At 38.8% G+C, this 24,290-nt stretch overlaps 1 protein-coding gene across 1 annotated transcript in view; it reads right to left on the minus strand.

Moving 5' to 3' along the window:
- LOC112149916 (LHFPL tetraspan subfamily member 6 protein) overlaps nt 1–24,290 on the minus strand; it is a 73,221-nt gene that overhangs the window by 7,819 nt on the left and 41,112 nt on the right. Inside the window, exon 3 of the mRNA XM_024277911.2 lies at nt 3,510–3,608. Within this exon, the coding sequence (XP_024133679.1) occupies nt 3,510–3,608 (99 nt within the window). The remainder of the gene's footprint in view (nt 1–3,509; nt 3,609–24,290) is intronic.

The raw sequence follows: 24,290 nt of genomic DNA on the forward strand, positions 1-24,290 counted from the left end.
GGTCCCGGATGAAGCGGAGGAAGATGGATGGATGGATGGACATATATCTATGTAGGTCATCTTCCCTTTTGATACAACATAAAATTGCAAAGTTCACAATTATGATATTTATTTGAACAAAAACAGCATAACAAATGTTTCACCCTTTAAAACATGGCGTGTCTGGCATGTAATAAGCCACTGTTCCCACCTAACATCAATTATCTGGGGCTAATCTCATTACGTCGTTGTGATCTGCAGTCGCTGCTGCTGGACTTGTTTGCATTCTCTCATACTGTGTAATTCATATTGTGTAATTATACATAATTGGTTTAGTTTTAGTGATCGGCTGTAATGCTTCTTGCACCCCGGTCCGTTGTCATTATTTGACTGCGAGGGCTTTTGTTTAAGGGTGTAATTGGTCAATTTCTGCCATTGTGTGAGAAGACAAGCTGAGTTTGAATTCCTTTCCTCTTCAAGTCAACATGAGTTGGTTGAGCCAGTGTTTTGGGAGTCGCTGGAATTCCGTTGGGGGTAAATTGCAGATGGTGGAAATTCATGCTGTCAGTTGAGAGACTTTTCTTTATTTGTTTTGTAATTTTACCATTTGGACACGAGAGCCAAGTTAATCTGCTCTTTGTAGTCAACATTTTTAGTTTATATGTGAATTATTTATCAGAATCTTAGTGTGGATGATCACAATTTAAACACAGATATGTTGCCGTGGACTAAAGTTATCATCTGGGGATATACATAGAATATATTCGATGGATGTGAGCAATTGTTTTCCATTTTGTCATGTTCTGGTCTTATCAAGTCTTTAAGTTTGAAAGCGTTTGCTGTCCCTTGTTTGGCACTTTGCCTCATGAATTCCACCTGTGTCTGTGAGTGTATATGTACCTGCATCACAATCAGTCTTTGCTGGATGGACGTTTGCTTAGCATTCATGACATCTATGTCCAGCTTTGTTTTCATTGTGGTTTGAAGGCCGTCTGCTTGTGTTCTGACCTTGTTTCTGTTTTTGACCTGCCTTTTTTTATTTATTCAAACAAAATTCAGCCTTATAGTCTCACTTTGATCATCTTTTGATCTATTTTCAAAGCATTCCCTGTGGGTTTTTTTATTATGATTATAATGTTTTTAGCCAAAAAAAAAAAAAAACAGTTAAAAAGCCTTTGTCGTTTTCTAGGATTCTAGGTTTCTGCAGAGCGGCAGTAGTTCATTAGAAATAGGCCTCTGACTTGTGGGTGGAGTAAGCCCACCCCCACTTCCTGTCACATGTTCTCCCACTGCCGCTGCATTTTCTGTATGCGGAAGCAAATCGGTTGCACAGCTTACCCCACAGGTGCGAACCACACGTCACTTGCGCTCTTCGCCCACTATGCGACAGAGTCATTTCCAAACAGCAAAACTCCTTGATCACAAGAATTTATGTTTTTCTCAACAACATAGAGCTTCTCCTGATTGAATTACCGTGCGAAAAAAGCCACAGAGTTACTGTTAATAACGTGTTTGGATTACCGGAGAAAATAAAGTGTTTTGAAGTGGCGCTGTATCCTCTTAGCTTAGGGAGTAAACTGCAGTCATGTAAAACAGCAGAAGAAGAAAACATTTGTTGTCCGTTTGTAGTCACTGCAAGATCGTAAGGTCCTGATCCTTAACGTGTCTTTATCCTTTCGTTTTTTCAACAATAAGTGAATGTTTTCACTGTGATAAACATTTTAAGTGCTATATTAACATCCTACGAGGTTATTATTGTTGTTACCGTCCGAAGACCGTAAAATGCTTTAGCGGAAGTGACGTGTGGTTTGCGCATGCGGGAGAGGGGTGAAACCGATTTCCTTCCACATACAGAAAATGCAGCCACACCCACTGGCTTACAGTAGTAGCTTGTAGCTAACTAGCTGTGTGGTTTTGAGCCAGATATCAGCTCAGACAAGGAAGACAAAGACATTCATGGATCTATTTGATTGCTAGAGGATGCATCAGAATGGAGAAGAACAGTGAGCTTGTGGCTTGCCGTAGTTGCTTATACATCACACCAACAAGCTTTTTCCATCTGCCTTTGTTTCATGTGCTCCAGATTCAAAATAAAACAACATAAATTACTCCGAAATGCAATTTTAATCTTATATATGTCCCTTATTTTTAGAAAAATGACACAGGAACACCATTTTTGGAGGGGTTTTTTGGGGGAGGAGGAATTGCTTGGTTTCATCCTGTCAAGGAGGAAATCCAGAATCTGCATCTCCACACTATCAGGAGGAGTTCTTATGTGATGTCCAACAAGAGCAGCAACAAGAGCCCACCTCCAGAAGCAAACAACAGTTAGAGCTTAACCTGTGCTCTCTTTTGGGGTCCAGATGACCCCACCCTTGGATTGAGGTGTGATCCCTCCCATGACAAAGGTGGACAAAGGTGGAGAGAAGTTTATGTCTGCCATGGATGTCAGTGAAAAAAATAAATAAATAATAAAAAAAAAAAAACAGAAGTTCAGTGAATTGTCATGTGGGTCCTAAATGACCCCACTAACAATGTTAATGTGCCTTGGATAGCACAAGGGTAAAAAATGAATTAAATTTTAATTTTTTCTTGACTTGCTTCATTCCCTGCTTCGTCTCCTGAAGTTTGAGAGATTTCTGTGATTATTTATCTATTTTTTTACAATTTCCCTACAATTCCTTTAAAAATGTTAACTTCAACTCTGGGGGTTTTAGGTTGCCTTGATTACAATCATTATAAGTTCTGATTCCACATTCATGTCATTCATTTTTATCCTAACATTTTTTTATCCAAGCAGTATTAGCAATTCCAGTGTTCATTTGAATCAAATAGTGTTTAATCAATTAAAGTTTTTGTTCCTCTGACATTTTAGAATGAAATCCTGGGTTGCAGATTATTAAAGCAATTATTTTTCTTTTTGCACTTGCATAATTCTCCTTCCGTCAATGCAGTAAATGTGTAATTTTAAACTGCAATTTTAGCCTCTTTGGAGATCTTCTGCTAAAAATGTCAACAAAATAACAGTTAAAAAAAAAAACATCCGTGTTTACAAGAAATTTCAGGTTTTTCTTTTGAAATGTACACAGACCAAATATTTGTTTCCTTATTTACTGCTGATTTAAGGAGAATTGAAAAAAAAATCTATTAATTTTGGGGTGGTTTTAATAAACGGAGCAGCTGCAGCATGAAGACTCGCCTACTCCCCCGGTGTCTGATAAAGCAGCATATTACAGTCAGTGAGATAGTCCTGATAATGCCAGCTGCATACAGAGCACACATCCAGCTCCTAGGTATTCTCAGCACATATTTATTGCTATACCGCGCTCGCCAGCTACCACAGGATCGGTTGACTTTTATCATGCATTTTAAAAGCCAAGAAATCCTGGCTCTGTCATAAGTGACAGCAGCAGAGATTGGTGTCTGTTTTTCAGAGGAAGGTGTCAGGCGCTCCTTTATTGTTCCCTTCATCTCCGCGAGCAAAAACATCCCGACAAACTCAAAAGAATCCACGCGTGATGAAACCTTACCCAGCTTGAACTGGTCCGAGCTGTTGTTGCAGGTCTGCCGTACCTCCTCGCTGTCCCATCCCAGGGGATACAGAGCGCAGCCTGACCCAATGAGCAGACCTGAGGACGAGATGAAAGGAGGCATTAGGGGAGCCGCAGCAATCACAGAGGGTCGGCCAGCTTAATAAAATAAAGCTGGAGGCCGAGGAGACGCGATCTGTGAGTGAAAACCTGCAGCGAGGACAAACTATTATAATGAAGCTCCTTGAGGACGGTTGGAATTGTTTGCAGATCTCTGCGGGCTTTTATTATTTCATAATCTTTTTGATAATGTGAATAAAAATGCAAAGCAGCGTGCTGCTTTTTCCTTTCTTTTCATTGTTTATTCTTCACACAAAGCAAGGTAGAACTCATTTTTGTCAGATAAAAAAACATATTTATTTTTTATCACAACTTTTAAAGACCCACTCCAATGAAAATGATATTTTTAACATGTTGCATTTTTATGATGATGGAGGACATATATAAAGAAAAATATGATTAAAATTGCATTTACAAGGATTTCTTTATTCAAATTGAGAACCAGGAGCAAAAAGTTTGGTGGTGGCAGCCAGCAGACGCTCTTACTGGATGATGTTCTAAATATCTCTGGATGGTGACCATTCATATCAAACCAATTTTCACATTTTTAGACAACATGCCTCCCAAGAAAGCACAATGTTCTGTTTTCTTTGTATTCTTCTCAGCATCAATGACAATTCATCAATATGCAGGTTTTAGAGACGCTGGGGCGCTATCAACTCCATGATGAGTTTTGTGCATCATCCATGCCGTCTCCCCATTTGGACCCACACGTCATCGCCTGGCCCCAGGTCCGTGTCAACAGCCCTTGACACGGACCTGGTGGCAGTGGGACAGCAGCACGGGGGACAGGGTGTGGCAGTCGGAAATTGCCCGATCATCAGACGATTTTTGGGACCTTGAAGACTCTACTATCAGTCAGTTATCGTGCTATCCGCCTGTCACTGGACTGTAACTATGCGACCTCCAAAAATATCAAAGCTAATCAGGGCCGGCCCTGGGCATAGGCGATCTAGGCAGCCGCCTAGGATGCCATCAGCTGAAGGAGACGCCAAATCACAATGATTATTTATATATATTTTTTTTCTTTTTCGTTTTTGTTAAACAGTTTGACATACCACTCATTTCATGTAAAAAATAAAAAATAATGATTTAAAAATGTAAATAAAATAACATAAAAGCTTGATGTAATTAATAACTCTTTAGTGCAGTACCCCTCCCTTCCTGTTCCTGCTGCTGCTTAAGCTGGGTTGTAGGGAGAAGAGGGCCGCGCGGTGTTGTCACTGTTCGTGCTTCTTTAAAACTTTAAGGATGAAAAAAGGAAGAGGAGGAAACACGGGGTCAAAGCAGTGGTTTGTCTGTTTTACCTACATAAAATTGCTTGAAAATTCCCTTCCTTCTGTCTCTTGTTAAAAAAGACAAATTTAATTGGCAATTTAGCGTTTTTTATTTTTATTTTTTTATTTCAACACCTTTAACAGCTGTAATCTCCTTACTTTCCTGTAGAATATTAGCTGAGTGGTGGCGCAGTCAGTTTTTAAATGCGGAGGTGTCCGGTTTGAGCCCCATCTCTGGCAATCTTAGACCCCACAGGGGGCTCAAACCATTTTTTTGCCCTAAAACGCCATGCAGCCCAGGGCTGGGCTTAAAGTTGATACTGGCAATTAAGGATAGGCACTGCAAATAATGTCCAGAATGGAGTAACTGTTCTGCCTCTAATGGAGGGTGTTTCAGTTTGGCCACTAGGTGGCGATCGCACTACAGCATTACATCTTAATCCAGAAGAAGAAGACAGAATGAGCAAAAATGTATTATTGAGCACAAATGGTTACCTTAAAGAGATATTTCCTTAAAATAGTTTAGAAATTCATGCCTGAGTTGATAAAGATGTTAAGTTAGTCAACAATGGTCGAGTGAGCATTAGCATTAGCCGTCCTATGGGAAATCCCACAATACGTTAGCATCAAGCTAGCAGACTTTCGCTTTATGCATTAGATCGATCCCTACTTTTAAGAATCGATTATTGATCTATTAAGCTTAGATCGATTCAATGATTTTATCAACCCAGCCCTACTGATAATGCAATAAAAATCGTCCGGTCACGGCTTCATCTTAACTTTTTCTTAAAACCTCCACAGCCACCGTGCAGCTTGTAAAAATCCAACTGCTGCCTCCTGGTTACAAATGCTGCCACCTGCCAAATTTTGCTGAAAAACTTGCGTTTAGGTCGTTGGTATTATGGGATATGTGACCTAAGTCTAAACAGAGAGCCCTCAGCAATGGGAAGTGGGGCGCAACTCCAAACTTTTTGCAAAACTTTCTGCCGCTCTGCAGGAAATAAATCCCAGAAAATAACAGGTTTTTTTTTTTGTTAAGACCACTGGGAACACTTTTAAAATTGACCAAAAGATAATCTGAATGGCTCTTCAAAAATAATCCATCTTAATAAAGAACAAACCTGTCAAAGGAATATAAGGATGCTCGCTGTACCACAGCACCTCCAGCAACAAAAAAGCCTCCATGCAGCTCATAAAACTCTTACAAATGAGCTGCAAACATATGCAAATAGCACAGCAATTTCTCACGCGGGCAACGCATATTTCAGTAAGCAATAATTGCTGAAAAACTCCGGCAAATCCTCCAGGGACTGCTTCATGTCAGTGATTAAAGGGACTTATAGTTTTTCTTAAAGCTGCTCACAGAGACAAGAGTAAAATCTAGTCGAGGCCATTACATTAAGGATTAATATCCTCAATGTTTGCCCATAGCCAGGTCTTGACAAGTTATTCTTTGGATGACATTGACTGTTTTTTTTTTATTTTTTTATTTTTAAATACCCTGTGGGGGCCCCTTGTAGGTGGCTCCGCCATCACATTAGCTTAATCCCCTCTGATGCGTCTGCCTTGCTATCAGTTTTTGGAAGTGAGGATGGCAGCAGAGCCTTTTCCTTCCAAGGTGATTAGGCCCGCCATCCAGGGCTGCCTCATTACATCTCCAACTGATAACGAGCGGGAATTAATCCACATGCTAATGGAGACTGGCTGGACAAACAGACTAACATCTGAGGTGGGGAAAAGAGAAGAAGAAAAAAAAAGACATCTGTGTTTCTGCCGCCGAAGCCAGAAGGACGGCGACTGGTTTCTATCTGCAGTTCTGTGGTGCTGCTGCTGCTGGGGGGAAAAATCAATTCGGTGAAACTCCGGCATGCTGATGAGAGCGAGAAAAAGGAAGCTCTGGCCAAGTTTGTGTCATTCCAGCTGAGGATCAGAGGGCATCCAGGGATTCTTCTTAATATGTGTGAAGACAGTCATTGCTCCCACACACCCTTAAGAGAATTTCCGATGAGTCTCCGCGACAGACCTAGAAAAATTACTTAAGGAAGCAGCACGGCTGAAGTGGAACAATAAAAGCCCTCATTTAACAAGAAAAAAGGCGTCTCTGATTAACTTTAACACCTATCATTCGGCAAAACATGCCAAAATCCATTAAAAAAAGCGCATCTACTTTTTTTGTATTTAATCAGTTTCTTCCACAGTTTTATCAAACGTGCTTAGACTCACATTTGTAACTGTAAAGACTGTAATGCAGTGCCAGCACCATAATGTATTCCTCATTAATATTCAACTAAAATCTAAAATTCTCTTTCAAGTGCGAGGCTGAGATACAGCGGCAGAAAAAAGTTAAAACTAAATTTCTTTGCAGCAAAATGAGGGAAATAAGTGGCTTTGTTTTAGAAAAGATCTAGCAATGCAAGCAGCGACGGCGGAACATTTTCATTTGCTAAAGTCAAGATTTAGAGAGCCCCAGCCTTCCCACTTGAACAGCTTGAGGCGGGTGTAAATACTTCTGAATAAATCCTCTGAAAACAATCGCCACCAGCAGGTGTAAGAGAGACCACGGACAAAAAAAAAAAAACAAACACAAAAACTGTGATTTTACATTGTGCAAATGTAAAAAAACCTGCAAAGCTTTTACAGTTTAGTCAGTGAAATCAGCGAAAGTGCTCATATTTCACTGTATCATTGTTAGGTAAGTTGTTGCATAACCCAAATGTTTGTGGCGGCAAATGAATAAAAATACAAACGCGTCGCTAAGTCACCGCTTGCATCAAATGAGGTTTCTCTTCGGGGCGTTTTATCTATTTGATGAATTTAATTTTTTTCCCCCTCCCAGGATAGTTAATTCCATCAAATCCCATCCTCCACACTCGCTATGTGGGTTATTGAAAGCAGGAGGAGGAAGATGGGGATGTGGGAAAAAGATTTCTTTGAGAAAAAGAGGCTCGTTCGGTTTGTTAAGCCAAGCTGTTTGAACCGTGAAGCTCTCGGAGGGCGGCTACCTTTAGACCTCCAGTCTGCAGGCGTGCTGATGTCAGCAGATGTTTTCTGTCTCTTTATTATAATCGAAGACAACACTGACAGGTTCTAATGTGAGCAAACAGACTTTGGGGAATTTGTGTCATTTAAAGGTGACAACCATCAATAGTTAATCCTCCTGACTTCAAATCTTAACTGATGTTTTTGCTAATTTTTTTATTTTATTTAAAAGTTCAAAAAAAGGAAAAATGATAACATGAGTGTACTTTTTTATTCCATTTGCATGAATAATTAACTCAGGTGGGAATTATGGGATTTTTCACAATACATACACTCCTAAAAAATCAACCAGATTCTTGGGTTATTCATGTTGGGTGTATTTTTAGGTTACTTTTTGGAGCAATACTAGTTTTTTTTAAATATAATGATTTAATTAGAACTGTCATGATTCAACCGTCAGCCCTCACTTCGGTCCACCAGAGGGAGCCCTCGACAGAGTTTTAACCTCCACTGCCTCACTACAAGTCCCATCAGCCACCTTCCATCCAGCACAGCTGATCACCATCAGCTCATCAGCACCCTCCAGCATTTAAACAACCACCAGCCACTTCTATTTTGCGAAGTCTTGTTTTGCCTAGCGGACATTCTGAGCTATATTATTCCTAGTTACCTCCTCTGTGCCTTGACCTTTGCCTGTTTTCTCGTTAATCTGCCTCACCCTTGTGATTTTGACCTTTGCCTGTATTTCGACTTATGTCTTGCCCATGCTCTACTTCAGTAAAAGGTTTGCACATGGATCCAAAAGACTCTGTCCCTGCTTTACAAGAACTCAATTTATGTTTTTTTCCTGAATTAAAATAACCCACATAAAAGTTAACCTCTGAGTTGAGTTAAAAACTCCGGTTTCCCATGCGGCAGTCGTATACACAGCCAACTGAGCCATCCAGCCGCACTTCTTACCTGTTAGAATTTAAGAAATTGAACAATCAGAGTATACTTTGTGTGGGCGTCCTTGTGTATCATGTACACACCCCGTGTGTGGCATTCAAGTGTGGTGTGCACACCTTGCTATATAGTGTGGCATAAGGACACCAGCATAATCTGTAGGTCATAAATGTCTGCATCTTGTATCGTACGAGTCTCAATGAAATGTGGCCACTCTTCTCTACGCCCCTCTATAGGCTCAAACAACCTGCATTGACTAAGGCTAAACATTTGAGATTTTCTATGTGAGAGTTCTAATATTTAGCAAATGTGTATCAATACTTTATCTGCATATAAAAGAAGAAAGGTGAATGTTTTCTTCTTCTAATAAAAGAAAGATTACAGCAAGAATCTTTCAACAGCAACGAATTTTTGTTTGAAATCTTCAGTCAAAAATTACTTTGAAAAGCCTCGGGTTAGTTTCTCCAACAGCACATACAAGAAATCTTCTTTTTCAGACGACTTGAACAAGTTGCTTTTGCTCCAAGCAGATGGTGGTCTCATGATGAAATTGTTACAAGAGCGTGTGCAAATTTGCTGAATATCAACACAAGAGAGTTTTAGAGGCTGAGCAGCGGCTCCATGACGCGACTGAGCAGATGGATGAAAACATTCCCTCACAATAAAAATATTATGTGAGAAATCTGCCAGAGTCAGTTGGTTCATAAAGACACAGACGAGCCACTTCTTTTGTAGAAGCTTCAATTAAGATTTAGGTTCAGAATGTTGGATGCATACCAATGTCTGGGAGCCAGACTTTTTTTTTTCTGTATCAAAGACACACTCCAATGAAAATTAATGTTTTTAACATGTTCTTGTGGCATTTCTCTAATGATTGAGGGTATATATAAAGAATATTAATTTTAAATTGCATTTCTGAGTATTTATTTATTCAAATTGTGGTGAATCTAAAGCATTCTCACTCCCTCATCACATATGGACGTATGGTCAGGGCCTTCTCCGAGTTACTTTTTGATGTTTTGGGTGTCCCCAACTCGTCTTTTTTTTTTCTTTTTCCTTTATTTTCTAATTTTTTACGCTTTTTTTGGTCAAAGTTGCAGTAAAGTAACTTTTTTTGACGTGCTGGCTGTTCCCATTAAATCAGGGGAGAAAAAAGACACATTTTTCCAGTAATTTGCTCTGTTTTCTGTCTAGTTGTCAGTTCTCTGTTTCTGTTCATGCAGTTTGATGTTTCCCAACCTCTTCAGTAAGTTTTCATTATTTTCAGTGTTAAAAATATGTATTTTGGACGGTTATCTGTGTAGTTGCATAGTCTAATCGCTGAAATAAATTCAAGTTAAATGACTCAATTTGGAAGCGATCGCACTGGCGTAACATTCCAGTCGCAGGTGACGTCACCGACTGAAGTTATTCTGGTAGTAAAAATGTTTAAGGAGACGAAAAGCTACAAGGACAAGAGACAAGCTCCCTGCTCCGCTCCATTCTGATGCATTCACTGGTAGACGACTAGATCCACTAACGTTTTATTTTTCCTTGTATGAGCTGGAATTTTAGCCCAAAACTTTATGGATGGATAACTACGATATTCCTCGCCATTTTTGTTGCACTGGTGATGTTAGGTTGGGGTTGTGAGGGACTGTAAGCTAGTGGGAGAGCGTGTAAAACGATGGGAAGGAGAACTACAGCCTTTCTGAAGAAATTAGGTCTTTGATTTTGGCTAAAAATGGTATAATCATAATTATAAGACCGCCTTTACAATACATCAAAGGATTACAGTAGTGACTCTTTAACTTTGGTTTTGCTTTCCAATACTCAGACTTCTCCTTTCGGGGTTGATCATTTACATCCAGAGTCAAAGGAGGTGAGGAGGCAGACGAAAAGGTCACATGGGGAGTTGAATGGAGAATCCAAGCAGCAGCTCATTCACAGATCAAGTTTCAATTGATCTCCATGTGGCCATTAATAGCATCTCCGGCCTAAAGGCTGCTTTGAAAGAACAGTGTGAACTGCAGGGTGAGAGTTAACCAAATGCAATCAGCCCCACATATATCTGTGTTCTGAACCGCAAATTCAGTTCTAATATAGTGATCTTTATGCTGCCTCTCATTGCCTCAGATTTCATCATTGTAGTCGAGCTCAGTGTTGAAAGCGGATTTTTGCTGCTTTGAAAAGCAAAAGAAGACGAGTTGTATTCCAGCAGGACTGAGCGATCGGTCCCCGTTCTTTTTTTTTTTTGTCTTTTACCTGAATGAAAAGCCCTCTTTTCATATTCTCCCACACTCTCTGATTTGTGGAATACTGATGCCTTTTGTCAAGCCTTCTTGCTCTCTGTCAAGACCAGAGGAATTTCTTTACCCTCCTTCATAGCCCGAGACAATGCCATTCAAGGTTATCATTCAAGGGGCCAAAGAGGGCAGGGAGGGAAAAAAAGAAAAAAGGCTGCCGCAGAAGCTGGAGTGAATTTTTGGTGGCCAGGGAATCGGGAGTGGGGTTGTGCCTGAATGAGCATGCTTGATGTAAGACATTCCCACCACCAGAGACATGGAAACGTTCACCAAGAACGCATCAAAATAACGCCCTTATTCTGTCTCTCACCTGCGAATGTTGGCGAGGAACAAGGAAATTGTCATGAAAGGAGTGTATTGATTTAAAGCGATTGTCAGCATGCTAATATGTGCTAACCTCATTGTTATTCGCACCCCCCACCCTTCTATGTTTACTTTTCTGAGCTTTAAATAATCCAATCCTCGCCGTGGGTTCAGTGTCACTTCGAGGCTCGACGGTGACTCAGATCCTCGGAGCATGTGCAGACATGTCCGCCACTTCACTTAAAACACAACTCACACTTGCATGGGAGCTTCTCTTATCGGGTTTAGATCCTCTCTGACTTGGATCAGACCGGCTGCTTCAGTAAAGTTTGGTTTTCCTCTACAACCCAGATGGGAGTTTTATCGAAAAAGAGAACTGAGTGATATGCAAAAAAACAAACAAGTGATTTAAATGGAGTTGTTTGATGTGAGATGCACACAGTGAGGCATTTAAATATATGCTGCTGCATCTGACTGGCATTCAGTGTCACTTTGTCGATAGTCTGTTCAGCGGTTTTCTATCAAGCGTTGCGTTTAATCAATATAACTTTAACCTCCCAGAAGATTTGCAATTCGGCACTCTTTTGTCTAGTTTTAATTCTGCCAGTGTGGAAGTGAATGTAGGGCAGAAAGAAAGGAAAAACTCTGAGACAAACAGCCTCTGACTTCAGAATCTTCCTCAACACATTCCCCCTCCTCTTTCTGCTATTTGCTGCTAGAAAAGGTCAAACCACTGTGAACACAGCTGAGATGTTTGGTCATATTCATGTGAGGCACCCATGATTTCTTATCCACCAATCTGAGCATCGCTGTAGGCTGTATATAGGAGGGAAATGTACAAAAAACTGTGACAGGTCACTTTTGTTTTAACCCTATACAACCAAGTACCATATTTCATAAATGGATTTCTGAGATCTCTATTTTGTTAGCATAATTAAAACCCATTGTATATAATTTGCAACAGTATTTTTCAGTAAACTATATGATAATATATCCCCTTTGGCACACTAAAGAACAATATTCAGATGAAATACAAGTTATTTTTGTGAGTTTATTTATATACCCGGAAGTAAGACGCCTCGATCTCTAAGGCTCCGCCTACATACGGGTGCCGCTCATTTCATGATGTAAGCCAAGAGTCGGCCTCGTCTGTGTTTCACCCACGAAAACAAACAACTTTAGCAAAGATGGATGTGCACATTTGTGCCTTTAAAATGTTTTGCCAGTCACCGCTAGTTCCGCTGAGAAAGTGTGTGTTAGCCTGGGGGCGGTGCTGGGAGCGCAGACGCTTCTTGGAAGAGGCTGTTCCTCACTTTCATACGCATAAATGTAGGAATCACTCATTTTTGTAGATTTGAGGGGCTGGTGTTCAGAGAACAGGGCTTTGGGAATACTCAGAAATACGTGAATGGATCAAAATACCGCTTTAGGTTGTTTTTTGTTAGGAATTAACATTATAGTAAGTACACTTTAAAAAAGGTGTATAAAGCTTGTATAAAGCCTCAATTCTTTTAAAACAATGACCACTTTAGAGCAGGAGCGCCTTTTTGTGCGGTAAATACAGTACGATTTCTCTCCTGTAGTGCACTGTCATTCCACTAGGGGCAGTAGAAGGATTTTTATCTGGACATTTCAAAATTGCTGCTTCTTCCATGAACTCTCAGAAACACTTCTGGTGAGAAAACTTTTTAGTTTCCATAACTCTTTGGTTTATAATCACTAATCTATTGTTGTTCAGTTTTTGAAATGACAATTTGCTGTATTGAAAGAAAGCAAAATGAGTTGATAGTTATTTTTTTACATAAAAGTTTTTTGAGTCATAATTCAGTCACACCATAGTAAAATATGTGGATTAAATTGAGACAGCTGATAAATAAGGAGCTTTTTTTTTTGTGAACACTCATGTCAATATTTTTGGATCTTATTATTGTTGTGAACAGAAACGTACTTAATCCTCCAATGTATAATAATTTATACTATTTTTATCCCATAAAAAGTGATATTGGAATTTTTATTTTTGTGGATTTCTTGAAAGGGTTTAACAAATAAAAAAATATATATATTTTCTGTCAATTCTTTGATGTAGTGGCTTTAAAGAGTTAACTTAAATTGCAGAATTTGTACATTTTACAACAACTTCTATACAATATTTCTTATTTGGGGATGGGATCAACATGGTTGATTTTTTCAGATCAGTAGATTTAATTAATCAGAAATGTTGCTGTTTTACATCACCAGACTCAATTTGTGATTTCAAGATATAACACTTTAGATTAATGTGAGATATTTCCACGCTCTAAAAATTTAAAACCACATTTATGATGTTTTTTTTTTCTGTTCTTGCTCTTCACATGTTTTTTGGAGAGCTCTAAACCTTTTAGCACCCTATATTCTATGATTCAGCTCCTTCCAAAACACCTACTTGAATTTCTAGAAACCATATCTGGCAGAAATATTCTCCTTTTAAGTCAAATCTTGGCTGTTCTCGTTTAAAAAAAAAATCCTCTGACTTAAAGGGATTTCCCAAATCAGCTCTTTTATACAAACCCTGTTCTCATCTCCTTCAAATAAACAAGCACACACTGCGAAAGCTGTATCCTTGAATAAAAGCCAACAAGGGAAGAATTTTTAATTTCCGTGTCGCGCATTGCAAATGGTTGCCAACAACATGTCTCACAGCTGACTGCACTTGATAACCAACACTATTTGCCCAGCTGGGATGGTAGTCATCAGGTTTGTTCATTTTCACCCAACAACGGTTGGAAAGACACGTCATTCGTCTTTAAAACTGTTTCGCAAGCAGGTTTTTCTTTCAATATTCTGCAAGTTTGATGTCTATACAGGAGCAGAGAATGCAGTTGTGGACACAGCTGCCTTCATGTCCATCTTTTGCACGAATTAGCTAAAGAAATCCATTTTGGAACGCAAACATGATGAAATGTGCTGAAATTTGACTGGTAAAGAAAATCAGTGGCTGGCTGCTCACCTGTTACAGGCAGTCAAATCCAAACAGACTTTACAGGCGCTGGATAAATCCCTTCAAACCTTCACAGCGAGTGAATGTATATAGGTACGCATAAAAGGGCTGGGCTTCAATGCTTAAAAAAATGAAGATGTTTGATGGACAACTTCACAACCAGATTTGATTTACAATTCAGCACATTTTTCATTTGTTCAACTTCCATTATTAAAACAATGATACAGAAAAGCTGTTAAAACATTTGATATAAACTGAGCAAGGGTGGAATTTTTATTAGTGACCAAAATGAGGAAAAAACTGTTCTTGATGTTTTTTTTTACATGTTTTTGAGGCTTTTTTTGTAAGATGTAGAAAATTTAGCTCAAAATTGCATTTCTAAGTATTTCCTTATTCAAATCCGTGTGAATCAGAAGTAGATTAAAAAAATGCAGTTTGGAAATAAGCGTATTTGTTATGTAGAGCAGTGGTCTCCAACCTTTTTTTGGTTTAAATTAGAGAATATTTTCAGGGACCGGTCTGAACCGGACAGAAGTTGGCATTTTTAAGATTGTGGTTTCTAAAAATCTATTTACAAAATAAAAATAGCATATTTTTTATACAGATGATGAAGACATTTCTGAAGAAGTCATTTCTGATTGGAAAAATTTCATGAAGGAAACATTACACTATTTTTGTCATTTTAACTCTCAATCCAGGGTCCAATTATCTATCAGGGCAAAAAGATTGATCATATTTTGTCTTTACATAAATCCTCATTTATTGGGTAGTTTTTTCAACACACAGGAACATTTTTTGTGCTAAAGTTTCTGAACGGATGTCTACCTAATTCAGCCTTAATGTAGGAAAATTCTCAAATGTCCCTTTTTCAAGTTTCCACAAATCAGCAACTTTATTTGATTAAATCTTTATTCCACGTAAAATGTTTGTGGCTGGTTTGAACTTTATGATTAAGATCCGTCAAAGTGGAGGCTAACAACCGCAAGCTAGCTTCAGCTATGTATGACTTTTAAGATGATGGATAAATAAAGCAAAATAAAAGACAACCGTCGTAAAACTGGTATTTTCTAAGCATAATCTAAATGTGAATCCACTGTGTCTCCAACTTTATCTGCGTGTATGAAACAACAGTTTGTCGACTTCTTCTACAAGACAACAACTGTCTCAATAATTCTGTATGTCGAGGAAAACTCCCAGTTTTTCCTGTAAAAAGCGGCTTAATTGTTCTTTGAAATTGAAGACTCTTCTTCGGTTTCCTTTCCCTGAAGAAACTTTCCAAATATGATGTATTGTTTGGTTTTTGTTAGCTTGTTAGCTACTTTAGATGACGTCTTTGTTTTCCTTGTCTAAGATGGCATCTAGCTTGCTATTTTTGTGGCAGCAGTTATGTTAGGTTGGGGGTTGTAAGTTAGTGGGAGAGCAAGTAGAGAGCTCTCTGTTATGGGTGACGGGAAGGGGAGTTGGGGTTGCTCCATGCCAGCAGTCCTGCCCACAAGTCAAAGGGATCATTTCTAATAAAACTACGTTCTAGAAAATGACAGATTTTTTTGATTTTGGCTAAAAACTGCATCATTGTTATTATAAGATGACTGGGAACACTTTAAATTGATCACAGGATGATTAGTTTTTCATAGAATTTTGAATTCGTACATCAAAAACTTGCAGAATATGTTTTTTTTTTGTCTGAAAAAATACTCAAATGACCTTAAGAGAAAATCAATTTGTGAATTTGCATTTTCTCAGGTGAGAATCGATTCAATTTATCAGCTTAAAAACAAAACACTTTAGTAAATTGTTAGAAAAGCTGCTGTCAATAATACTGTTCTCACGTTTAAATACATAAAAACAAACCAAAGAAAGACAGAAAATCTCCTGCTTCCTTGCTGCTTTCTTGTAACACAGTTTAATTTCTTTCCATGTTCTCCAATCAGTCATTGGCGGCGCCGCCAGCAACCGGCAGTTTGTGTTTCATTGATCTGTGTGGGGCTTTTGCTACAGGCACTCGGTTACGAGCTGGTCTTATCTAATCACACCATTCATTTGTCACGCAGTTTCCAAGTAAAACCAGCAATTAATAAACACACCAATTACACTGAGCAAAATGAACTTCTGCTTCATTAAACACTGGTCAAAACAGCTTTAGGTCCGCGACTCATGAGTGCAAATTGCATAAGCAAGAAAAGGGCTCTGCTAAATGCGCTGCAAAAGACTTTCAGTAGAGAGTGTTCTTCAGATAGGACGAGCTTTTCACATGAAGGCTTCTCTTTCTTTTTCAGGGATAAACCATACTCACAAAGGGAAGGAAAAAAAAGACTAAATCTGTGCAATAGATTCATAACAGAGTGTGACAGACTTCGGCATCACTTACTGTGTAAATCAAAGCGCCCATGAGATCAGATAGTGCAGGAATCCAAAGCATGTAAACAGTGAAATGAGTGGTTTCAGTCTCTCTTTGTATCAAGGTTTTCCACTCGCAGAAATCTTTTTTGCTGCTTTTCTACCTCAACAGCAGCTATCCATTCCTTTAAATATCTAGCAATACTTTATTATTAATAGTAAAAGTTAGAGCTGCTGGCAAAGAACTCAATGTATCAGGAGAAATACTTTATTCTTTTAAAAGTCGAATTAAGTGAACATTTTACATGCACCAACATGATATAAGAAGGCATATTTCATTTAGAGATAATTTCATATTTTTTCCCATCAGCAGTAAAGAAATGTTAGATGAGAAGAGCGAAGACAAAAGATCTAAAACTCCTCCTCAGGGTACTTTATGGGGTCCTAAAAGTGTGGCTCTTAACTAACTGGGTCATGTCAGATGTGAGCTGCGCCCTCCTCCCACTGACAACGCCTGATAGAGAAGAAGTATGCAACACGCCACGTGTCCAAAAGCCTGCATTTACCTTAAAGCAGGGCATGCCTCCCCTTAATTACTCCTTATAATGAACTGTAAGCATGTAAAAGCCAAGGCCTTCTGGGGGATATCAAAGGACTGGGAATGTTTGGCGTAATACTCATGTTTTATGGCATCCAAATATGCAATGAATGTTTTAGTGTCCTCCACACAGCGCTGCCAGACATCAGCATGCCTCCCTGACAGTACCGAGGCTCATCATGTGAGCAGCTTCACAGCACAAACACAAAGAGCCTCCTTTCAAAAGACAAAGCCAACGCTTCGGGGATGGAGCAGAAACTGACTCCCACTGCCAAGTGGACAAAGTACTCCACAGCCTGTGTTTAAAGTCCCACCTCAATGCTTTCACGCCTTCTGTAAGGACGCACACCACGCCTGGCTTTTCACCCTCGGGGACTGGGCTGGACTGAGTATGAGCAGGCCTCCCCGAAAAATCCCTGCAGTCCCTAAACCAACAGGTCACTCTCATTCCCTGGATTTCTTTGTGGGGGTGTAGATTAAAAACCAGTCTGCAAGAGAGGGACTCGGCGGGACGTGAGGCCCCATACTCCAGCCTTTTGAAAAGGCAGTTAAAGTAGACCCAACCATGGAGAATAAGTAACTACAAAAACTGAAGAAAAAAATACATTTTTATCCACAAAGAGCAACAGTTCACTTTTAAAGTGTGGAAGCTTCTTTACACTGCTGAGCTAGACGTGCATGAAGGGAATCGGTTTACTGAGACACATTGTTTTTACTCCATTACTCCCATTAGAGGTCGTTAGCATTTTTTCTAATTAGCTTACCAAGAACTGATAAACCGTTAAACTGGAAGAAGATTTGTGCTCCGACCAAACTGAGCGTAGAGAATATTTGATGTACATTTCAGTAAAACTATAGAATATTTCTCTGGTCTAGCTTAAGTATAAGTTAATTCGCTACTTCAAATTCAGTTAAATTAATATATAAACCCATTTTCAGCCACCAGGGGCGGAGCTAAGGGGGGCAAGGGGTGGCAGGCTAAAAGTTTCCGCCCTCACTTACCCCCAATTCAATATTAGTATGATTATTGATAAAGATGAAATCTTTAATACAAGCATCTTCAAGCATTTGCACATCAGCTAAAAGAACTGTGAATTTAATATTATTAAAAGGAACCTTAATGAAACTCTGCAGCCCCTCCCCCACACCCATTTAAAATGTTCTAGCTATTCGATTACCATCCCCCAATGTCTATCTCTGTTTTCCTTTTACCTTGCACATAGAAAAATCTCATTTTGCACAAAATCTCTTGTACAGTCGTATTTATAGTTCCTATTTAAATTGCGTCTGCCTTATTGGCCAGTTTTTGACCTGCCTGTGTGCTCCGTTTATTTACTGTGATATCTAGATATCTATAGCAATGTAATCTTGGTCGGTGTTGCATCTCTACTGCTGTGCATGAATGACAAATGAAGAATCTGAATCTGAGTTTCTCAACCGAAAAAAACAGGGAAATGCAATCCGCAATCACTCCAATATAAAGTACAGCCCAGCTTCCCAACAAACACCTTCCCTGAGGGTCCAACACTTTATTTTCTGCAATCATTCTGGTGTTTAAAACAACTGTTTACAGCTGAATGTATATAAATCCCATCGTATTAGCATTAATTGTGGGTGTGGACTTTTGATTGACATGTGATCATCAATCATTAGGTCCTTTCTGGGAGTGTCCCGACCTTTTTACCCTTCCCGTTTTCTATAGGGTTAGTAGGTCAATGAAATCCTGACTAGAAAATGAGCCAAAGACAAATGCATGGTTTGTCTATCTTATATTTATCTATGGATAGAACTGATTCACTGCCATCGTGTACAATCGAGAAATGATTAATTCAATAAACGCTGTAACCTGCAGAAACATCAGTGTTTTTATCCAAATATTGTCCTTTGTTTTGCTTGTATATCTATCCAGGGTAAAACCAAGAAAGCTAAATATTTAAGCTTATTATTTGAGATTAAAAAAAAAACTTTAAACCTATATTGTCTGACTATAGAAATCTGACAAAAGAGTATAGATTCTGGACCAACTCAATTAATGGAGCTAGTGGAGACACCAAATTTTAAACAGTATCAGGATCCAGACTGTAGGTTTTTACAACAATTTCACGATGAAGCTCACATTGGGTAGAATCAAAACTTAGTTTTCAATCTTTCAACGCACCGGATCAGTGATTTTTCTTTTTTTTTTTTTTTGCCAAGCCATGAATGTGAAGGTATAATAAAAAGCTCGTAAAGCCAAGTCTAGAATCTATGCGCCTAACAGTAACGAGTGTCAGTCCCAGGCTGCAGATAGATCCTCCATGGCTTGGGGAGGACATAGTTTAAACCAGAAAAATACTGGTCAACTTCTTGCTAGGAAGGACCAAGATTCCATCAATTACATAAAAGCTTCTATAAAGTCTTGGAAAAACCGTTTACCGCTCTTTGAAGTATGCAGCTTCCATAAGGGCAACAAAAGAACAAGTGGAGGGACAAGTCCGGTCTTGTTGGGAAGTTCAAAGCCTAGCTGTATCAGGATATAGTGGCCATTGCTGGTACATGTATTTCCAATCTCGACAGTGGAAGGAATTGATATGAGAGTGAACGAATACCTTCAATAGTAGCTGAGGTTGCTAGGAATCCTGGGTAGCATCGTCCTACCCTGACTGGCTACTTTAAGATGTGGCAACAAGAACAAACCGCCTTGGTGAAGAGTTCAATGATCTAGCATAAAAGGTGCTCTAGCACAGGGAATACCAGTCCATCTAATCTCTTTTCTTGGGACAAGATTGAGACACCAGCATGTACCTTGTGCCAGGAAAGCGGAACGCTTACATGTTTGCAGAAGTTGCCTCAAGGTATGCAGAGAATGCAGCAGCTTTTTTTGCATGGAGCCAAGAAGCCTTTTAGTGATCTCTACAACACTGTTTTATGCCCAGAGGGGAGCATTTCACTCCAGTTTTATTCTCTTTACATCGACTGCCAGTTAAACTTAGAATTGACATAACATTTTAGCTTTAACTTATAGAGCTTTAAATGGACATATACATTTTTGTCAGTGTATGACCAAAGCAGTAGTCCCTTGACCCTGGAATGACCTGCCTTTGACCCTCGATTCTGTTCATTCTTTTAAAAAGCTTCTAAAGACATTTTTATTCAGATAAGCTTTAAGTTGCCTTTTAGTTGTTTTTAATTTTTACTGTATCTTACTAATTTAGATTTAGTTATCAGTTTTATTGGATTTTACTTGCACATTGTGGAGCAATTTGTGATTTTATCTGTAAAAAGTGCTTTATAAAAACATTCTTCTGCATATTTATGAAACAATGCAGAAATGTAGTCTTTTACCTCTTATTTTATTAACCTGCTTTCATTTCACACTAAACTTGTTTTAGTGCATTGGTTCTTGCTTTAACTTTGTTTAACTATATGTTTAAACTTCTATTTAACTATATTGGTAAAATAATTCAGAAATAGGCAACAAGCCCTGAAACCAAAACCCAGAAATTAAATCAAAAAGTACTTTTTGCGCCTAAATTTAGTAAAAATAAACCTTAAAATGTTAAATTGAAAAAGAAAGCAAAAATAAACACTAACACCAGTAAACTGGCCTATAGTTGAACTAAAATCTCCTTCCTTGAAAACTTCGAACATAAAATGTTTTATTTTTTTTATTGTTTCTTTTTGAATAGATTAATAAAAAAAGAGCAAAAGGAAAAAAATAGCATAAATTGTCTACCATGAACAATTCCAAAAGCTTGCTTAAAAGGAAGTGGGAGGAAGTACAAATGTATTTCATCCCACCCCTTTAAAATTCATATGATAAATTACATTTAATAATTTGTTATATGCAAGCACACATGCACATCTGTACATAATATTATATGAAACATTTAACACCTACTCATACACCAGTCTATTTTTGAATTACTTTACTTACTCTGAAATGCAGTTTCAATCCTAATTTTCTTGATATCCATCCTCCGTCATGAGGAAAAATGCCACAAGAACATGCTAAAAACACCATTTAATTGGAGTGAGTCTTTAAATTATGTAATATCAATATCAAACACACATGCTGGGATTAAACATTGCCAGTGTTCAGTTTATGCAGAAGAAATAACCTTTAATAAGTGATCCTCTCCGCCGCGGCAGTGAAAGGTTACACTGACGCTCAACTTCTTTTAGTCTGACATTTGAAAGTCGTTAAGGAGGAGAGGATAGCTGGAATGAGTGCATATTATTTATTATGTCAAGTCATCTGTGAGCAACACAATAGGGCAACAGGAGGGAGGGAGTGGGATCAGGGGGAGCAGGGGGGGGCTCAAAGCATCTCGAACCATATTGAATTAGCACTGTGATCCTATAATCATGCAATAATATCGGCTTTATCCTGCCCACTTGAGGATAAAAAGTTATTTCTGCCTCAGTGGTTCCATAGATTGAAAACAAATAGATGTGAAGAAAAAGTGTACCATTCCTATTTCAGATGATTTACTGTTATCGTGCGCTTCATGGTGCCTCGGTGAGAGCTAAAATCAAGTGAATTATGCTTTGCCCTCTTATCTGTGTGGCTTCCAAGCCGATTGGACTCAGAAAAACACAGAATCGGGACTACGGAGAGCTGCGTGTTGTTTTTATTAAATCACTTTGGTGTTAAACGGTGTCCTCTGGAAAAAACACGGAGCACAGCACCGCAGGGCTTTTCCCAAATTGGCATTGTTGCTCAGCCCACTGGGTAGATTTGATGACTTGATTCTTGTTTTGACAGGCTTTTTCATTCCATCACAGGCTTAGTAAACGTGCATTGTCATTTTATCACAAGACTTTGAGTGGGCGGATTAAAAATATTTATTTAGCATTATTTAAAGGAATTTATATGTTTCCTTTTTTCTAATTGAAAAAAAGGCATGTGGAAGATTTATGTTGCTTTAAACAATACAGACCGAATGACTCTATTATATCCTCGCTGCTCACACACGGCTTTAATCAGGCTGCAGGTATTCACGCCTTCAGAGTCAGTAGGTCATTTGATCCACAGTTAATAGTCGAGGCAAAAGGACGAATGAAAATCAATAATCCCGCTACGGTTTCTCTTTCACTGAGATAAAAAAAAAAAAAGTCTATGAAAATTACACACAAAGATGGAGACCACTTTTAAGAATTTCCACCCTCCTGCAGTCTGATCCGTCCGCCTTCATTCCGACTTTGTTTTATTTGTTTTGCAAACGAGCGAGGATGAGAAATTAAAGAACGGCTCCCCAAAGCATTTAAGAACCACTTCCACAGCTCCCTCTGCAGAGTGACAGCACAGCTTCACCAAATGCCAGAGACAAAACGGAATATTTCCAAATCTCGGTTCCACAGGCACGACAGACATTCATCCAGAACCCCCCCCCCACCCCACCCCCCCCACCAGCACCATCAAGTGAACCCTAGTGCCAGATAAATCTGTTTGGCAGTTAGGCACTCATTTGGAAAACGTTTATCTTGCAGTTGGACGCTTTTTTCTTTTTTTTTTTTTTGCGCTTTTTGACAAACATGATCTGGGAAGCTCTTGACCTGCTGCACAGGAGGGGACGCCTGCTTTGTTTCTAAAGTAAACAGAAAGTAAAATATCAAAAAGGAGAAAGCAGATGGTTAAGAATTGAGCTGTGCATTGCTATTAAACTGACGACCCTCGTCTTTAAGGAACCGAGATGGAAGAAGAGAAGTTGGTGAAGTGGTTTTATTACCATCGTTGATAAAAACAGACTTCTACTCAGACACAATTAACTCTCCTCTTTTAGATCGTCTTTGCTGCACAAATTGCAGCATCACGAAGCAGAAATCTTTTCAAAAAGGGGAATGCAGCAAATTAAAGACCCACTTTGATGAAAATTGTGCTTTTGGTGTATTCAACATGCAATTGTGCCTTTTTAATCAGATGGAGGACATTTAGAATGAAAATTAGCTCTAAATTGCATTTCTGAGTATTCCTTTATTCAAATTAGGAATCAGGAGCAGACGAAAAAAATGCTGTTTGAAAAAGAGCATATTTGCAATGAAGAAAATACATTAGACAGGCAACAAGCTCCATTCTGATGCATCCACCTGTAGATGTTTTGATCCATGTTTTCCTCGTCCAAATTGTACGCAAGGTTAGCTCTAATATTGCTCGCCATTTTTGTTGCACCGCTACTGTTAGGGTGGGGTTTGGAGGGGCTGTAAGCTAGCCAGAAAGCGTTTAAACCATAGACAGTACATAAAGAGAACTGGACTGATCATCCCATCACATTCCAAACAGGAATGACCAGAAAGCCAAAATCCCATAGACTTGATTGAAAGATAAATTATGACTTAGTCATTATATTTGTTAGAATAACCGTTCTTGCTCTGGTGCCTCGTTTTAATATGTTCTTGCTAAACCTATTTTTTTCATGATATGTTTTCTTTAGCCCAAGTTATTTAAGTTATAAACTGGCCAATCAGATGCCTCAATAAGAGCATTTGGTGCTCATTGGCCCCACCTCAAACGTTTGACAGATTCTTGGACAAATCACTGCTTACGAACTTCATCTTGTCCCAAAACGGCGAAATCATGCGATATCTGTGCCGTGGAAAAAGACTGAATTTCATTTTGTTGCAACCCGAAGATATTGGTGACTTCACAACATTAATTTGTTCAATTCTGTTTATATCAATGGTATAAACAGATGGATGACAGGAAATGGGGGCAGGCTTACTCTGCACCAACTACCCTCAACTTAAAGTGGATTTGGAATGAACTCCTGCCGCTCTGCAGATACTATGTCCTAGAAAACCACACAGCTTTTCTGATTTTGGCTACAAACGGCATAATCAGTAGAATTTAGGGAAGAAAATCGATTCTATGGAATATCGGGATATTTGATCAGGCAATACTTGCATCATTCAAATGCTACCAAAACAATATTAATATCAGCATTTATAAGCTAACATATTGTCAGCGTCTTGCTTTTGTTT

Source organism: Oryzias melastigma, linkage group LG13 (assembly GCF_002922805.2).
Source record: "Oryzias melastigma strain HK-1 linkage group LG13, ASM292280v2, whole genome shotgun sequence".
Lineage (NCBI taxonomy): Eukaryota > Metazoa > Chordata > Actinopteri > Beloniformes > Adrianichthyidae > Oryzias > Oryzias melastigma.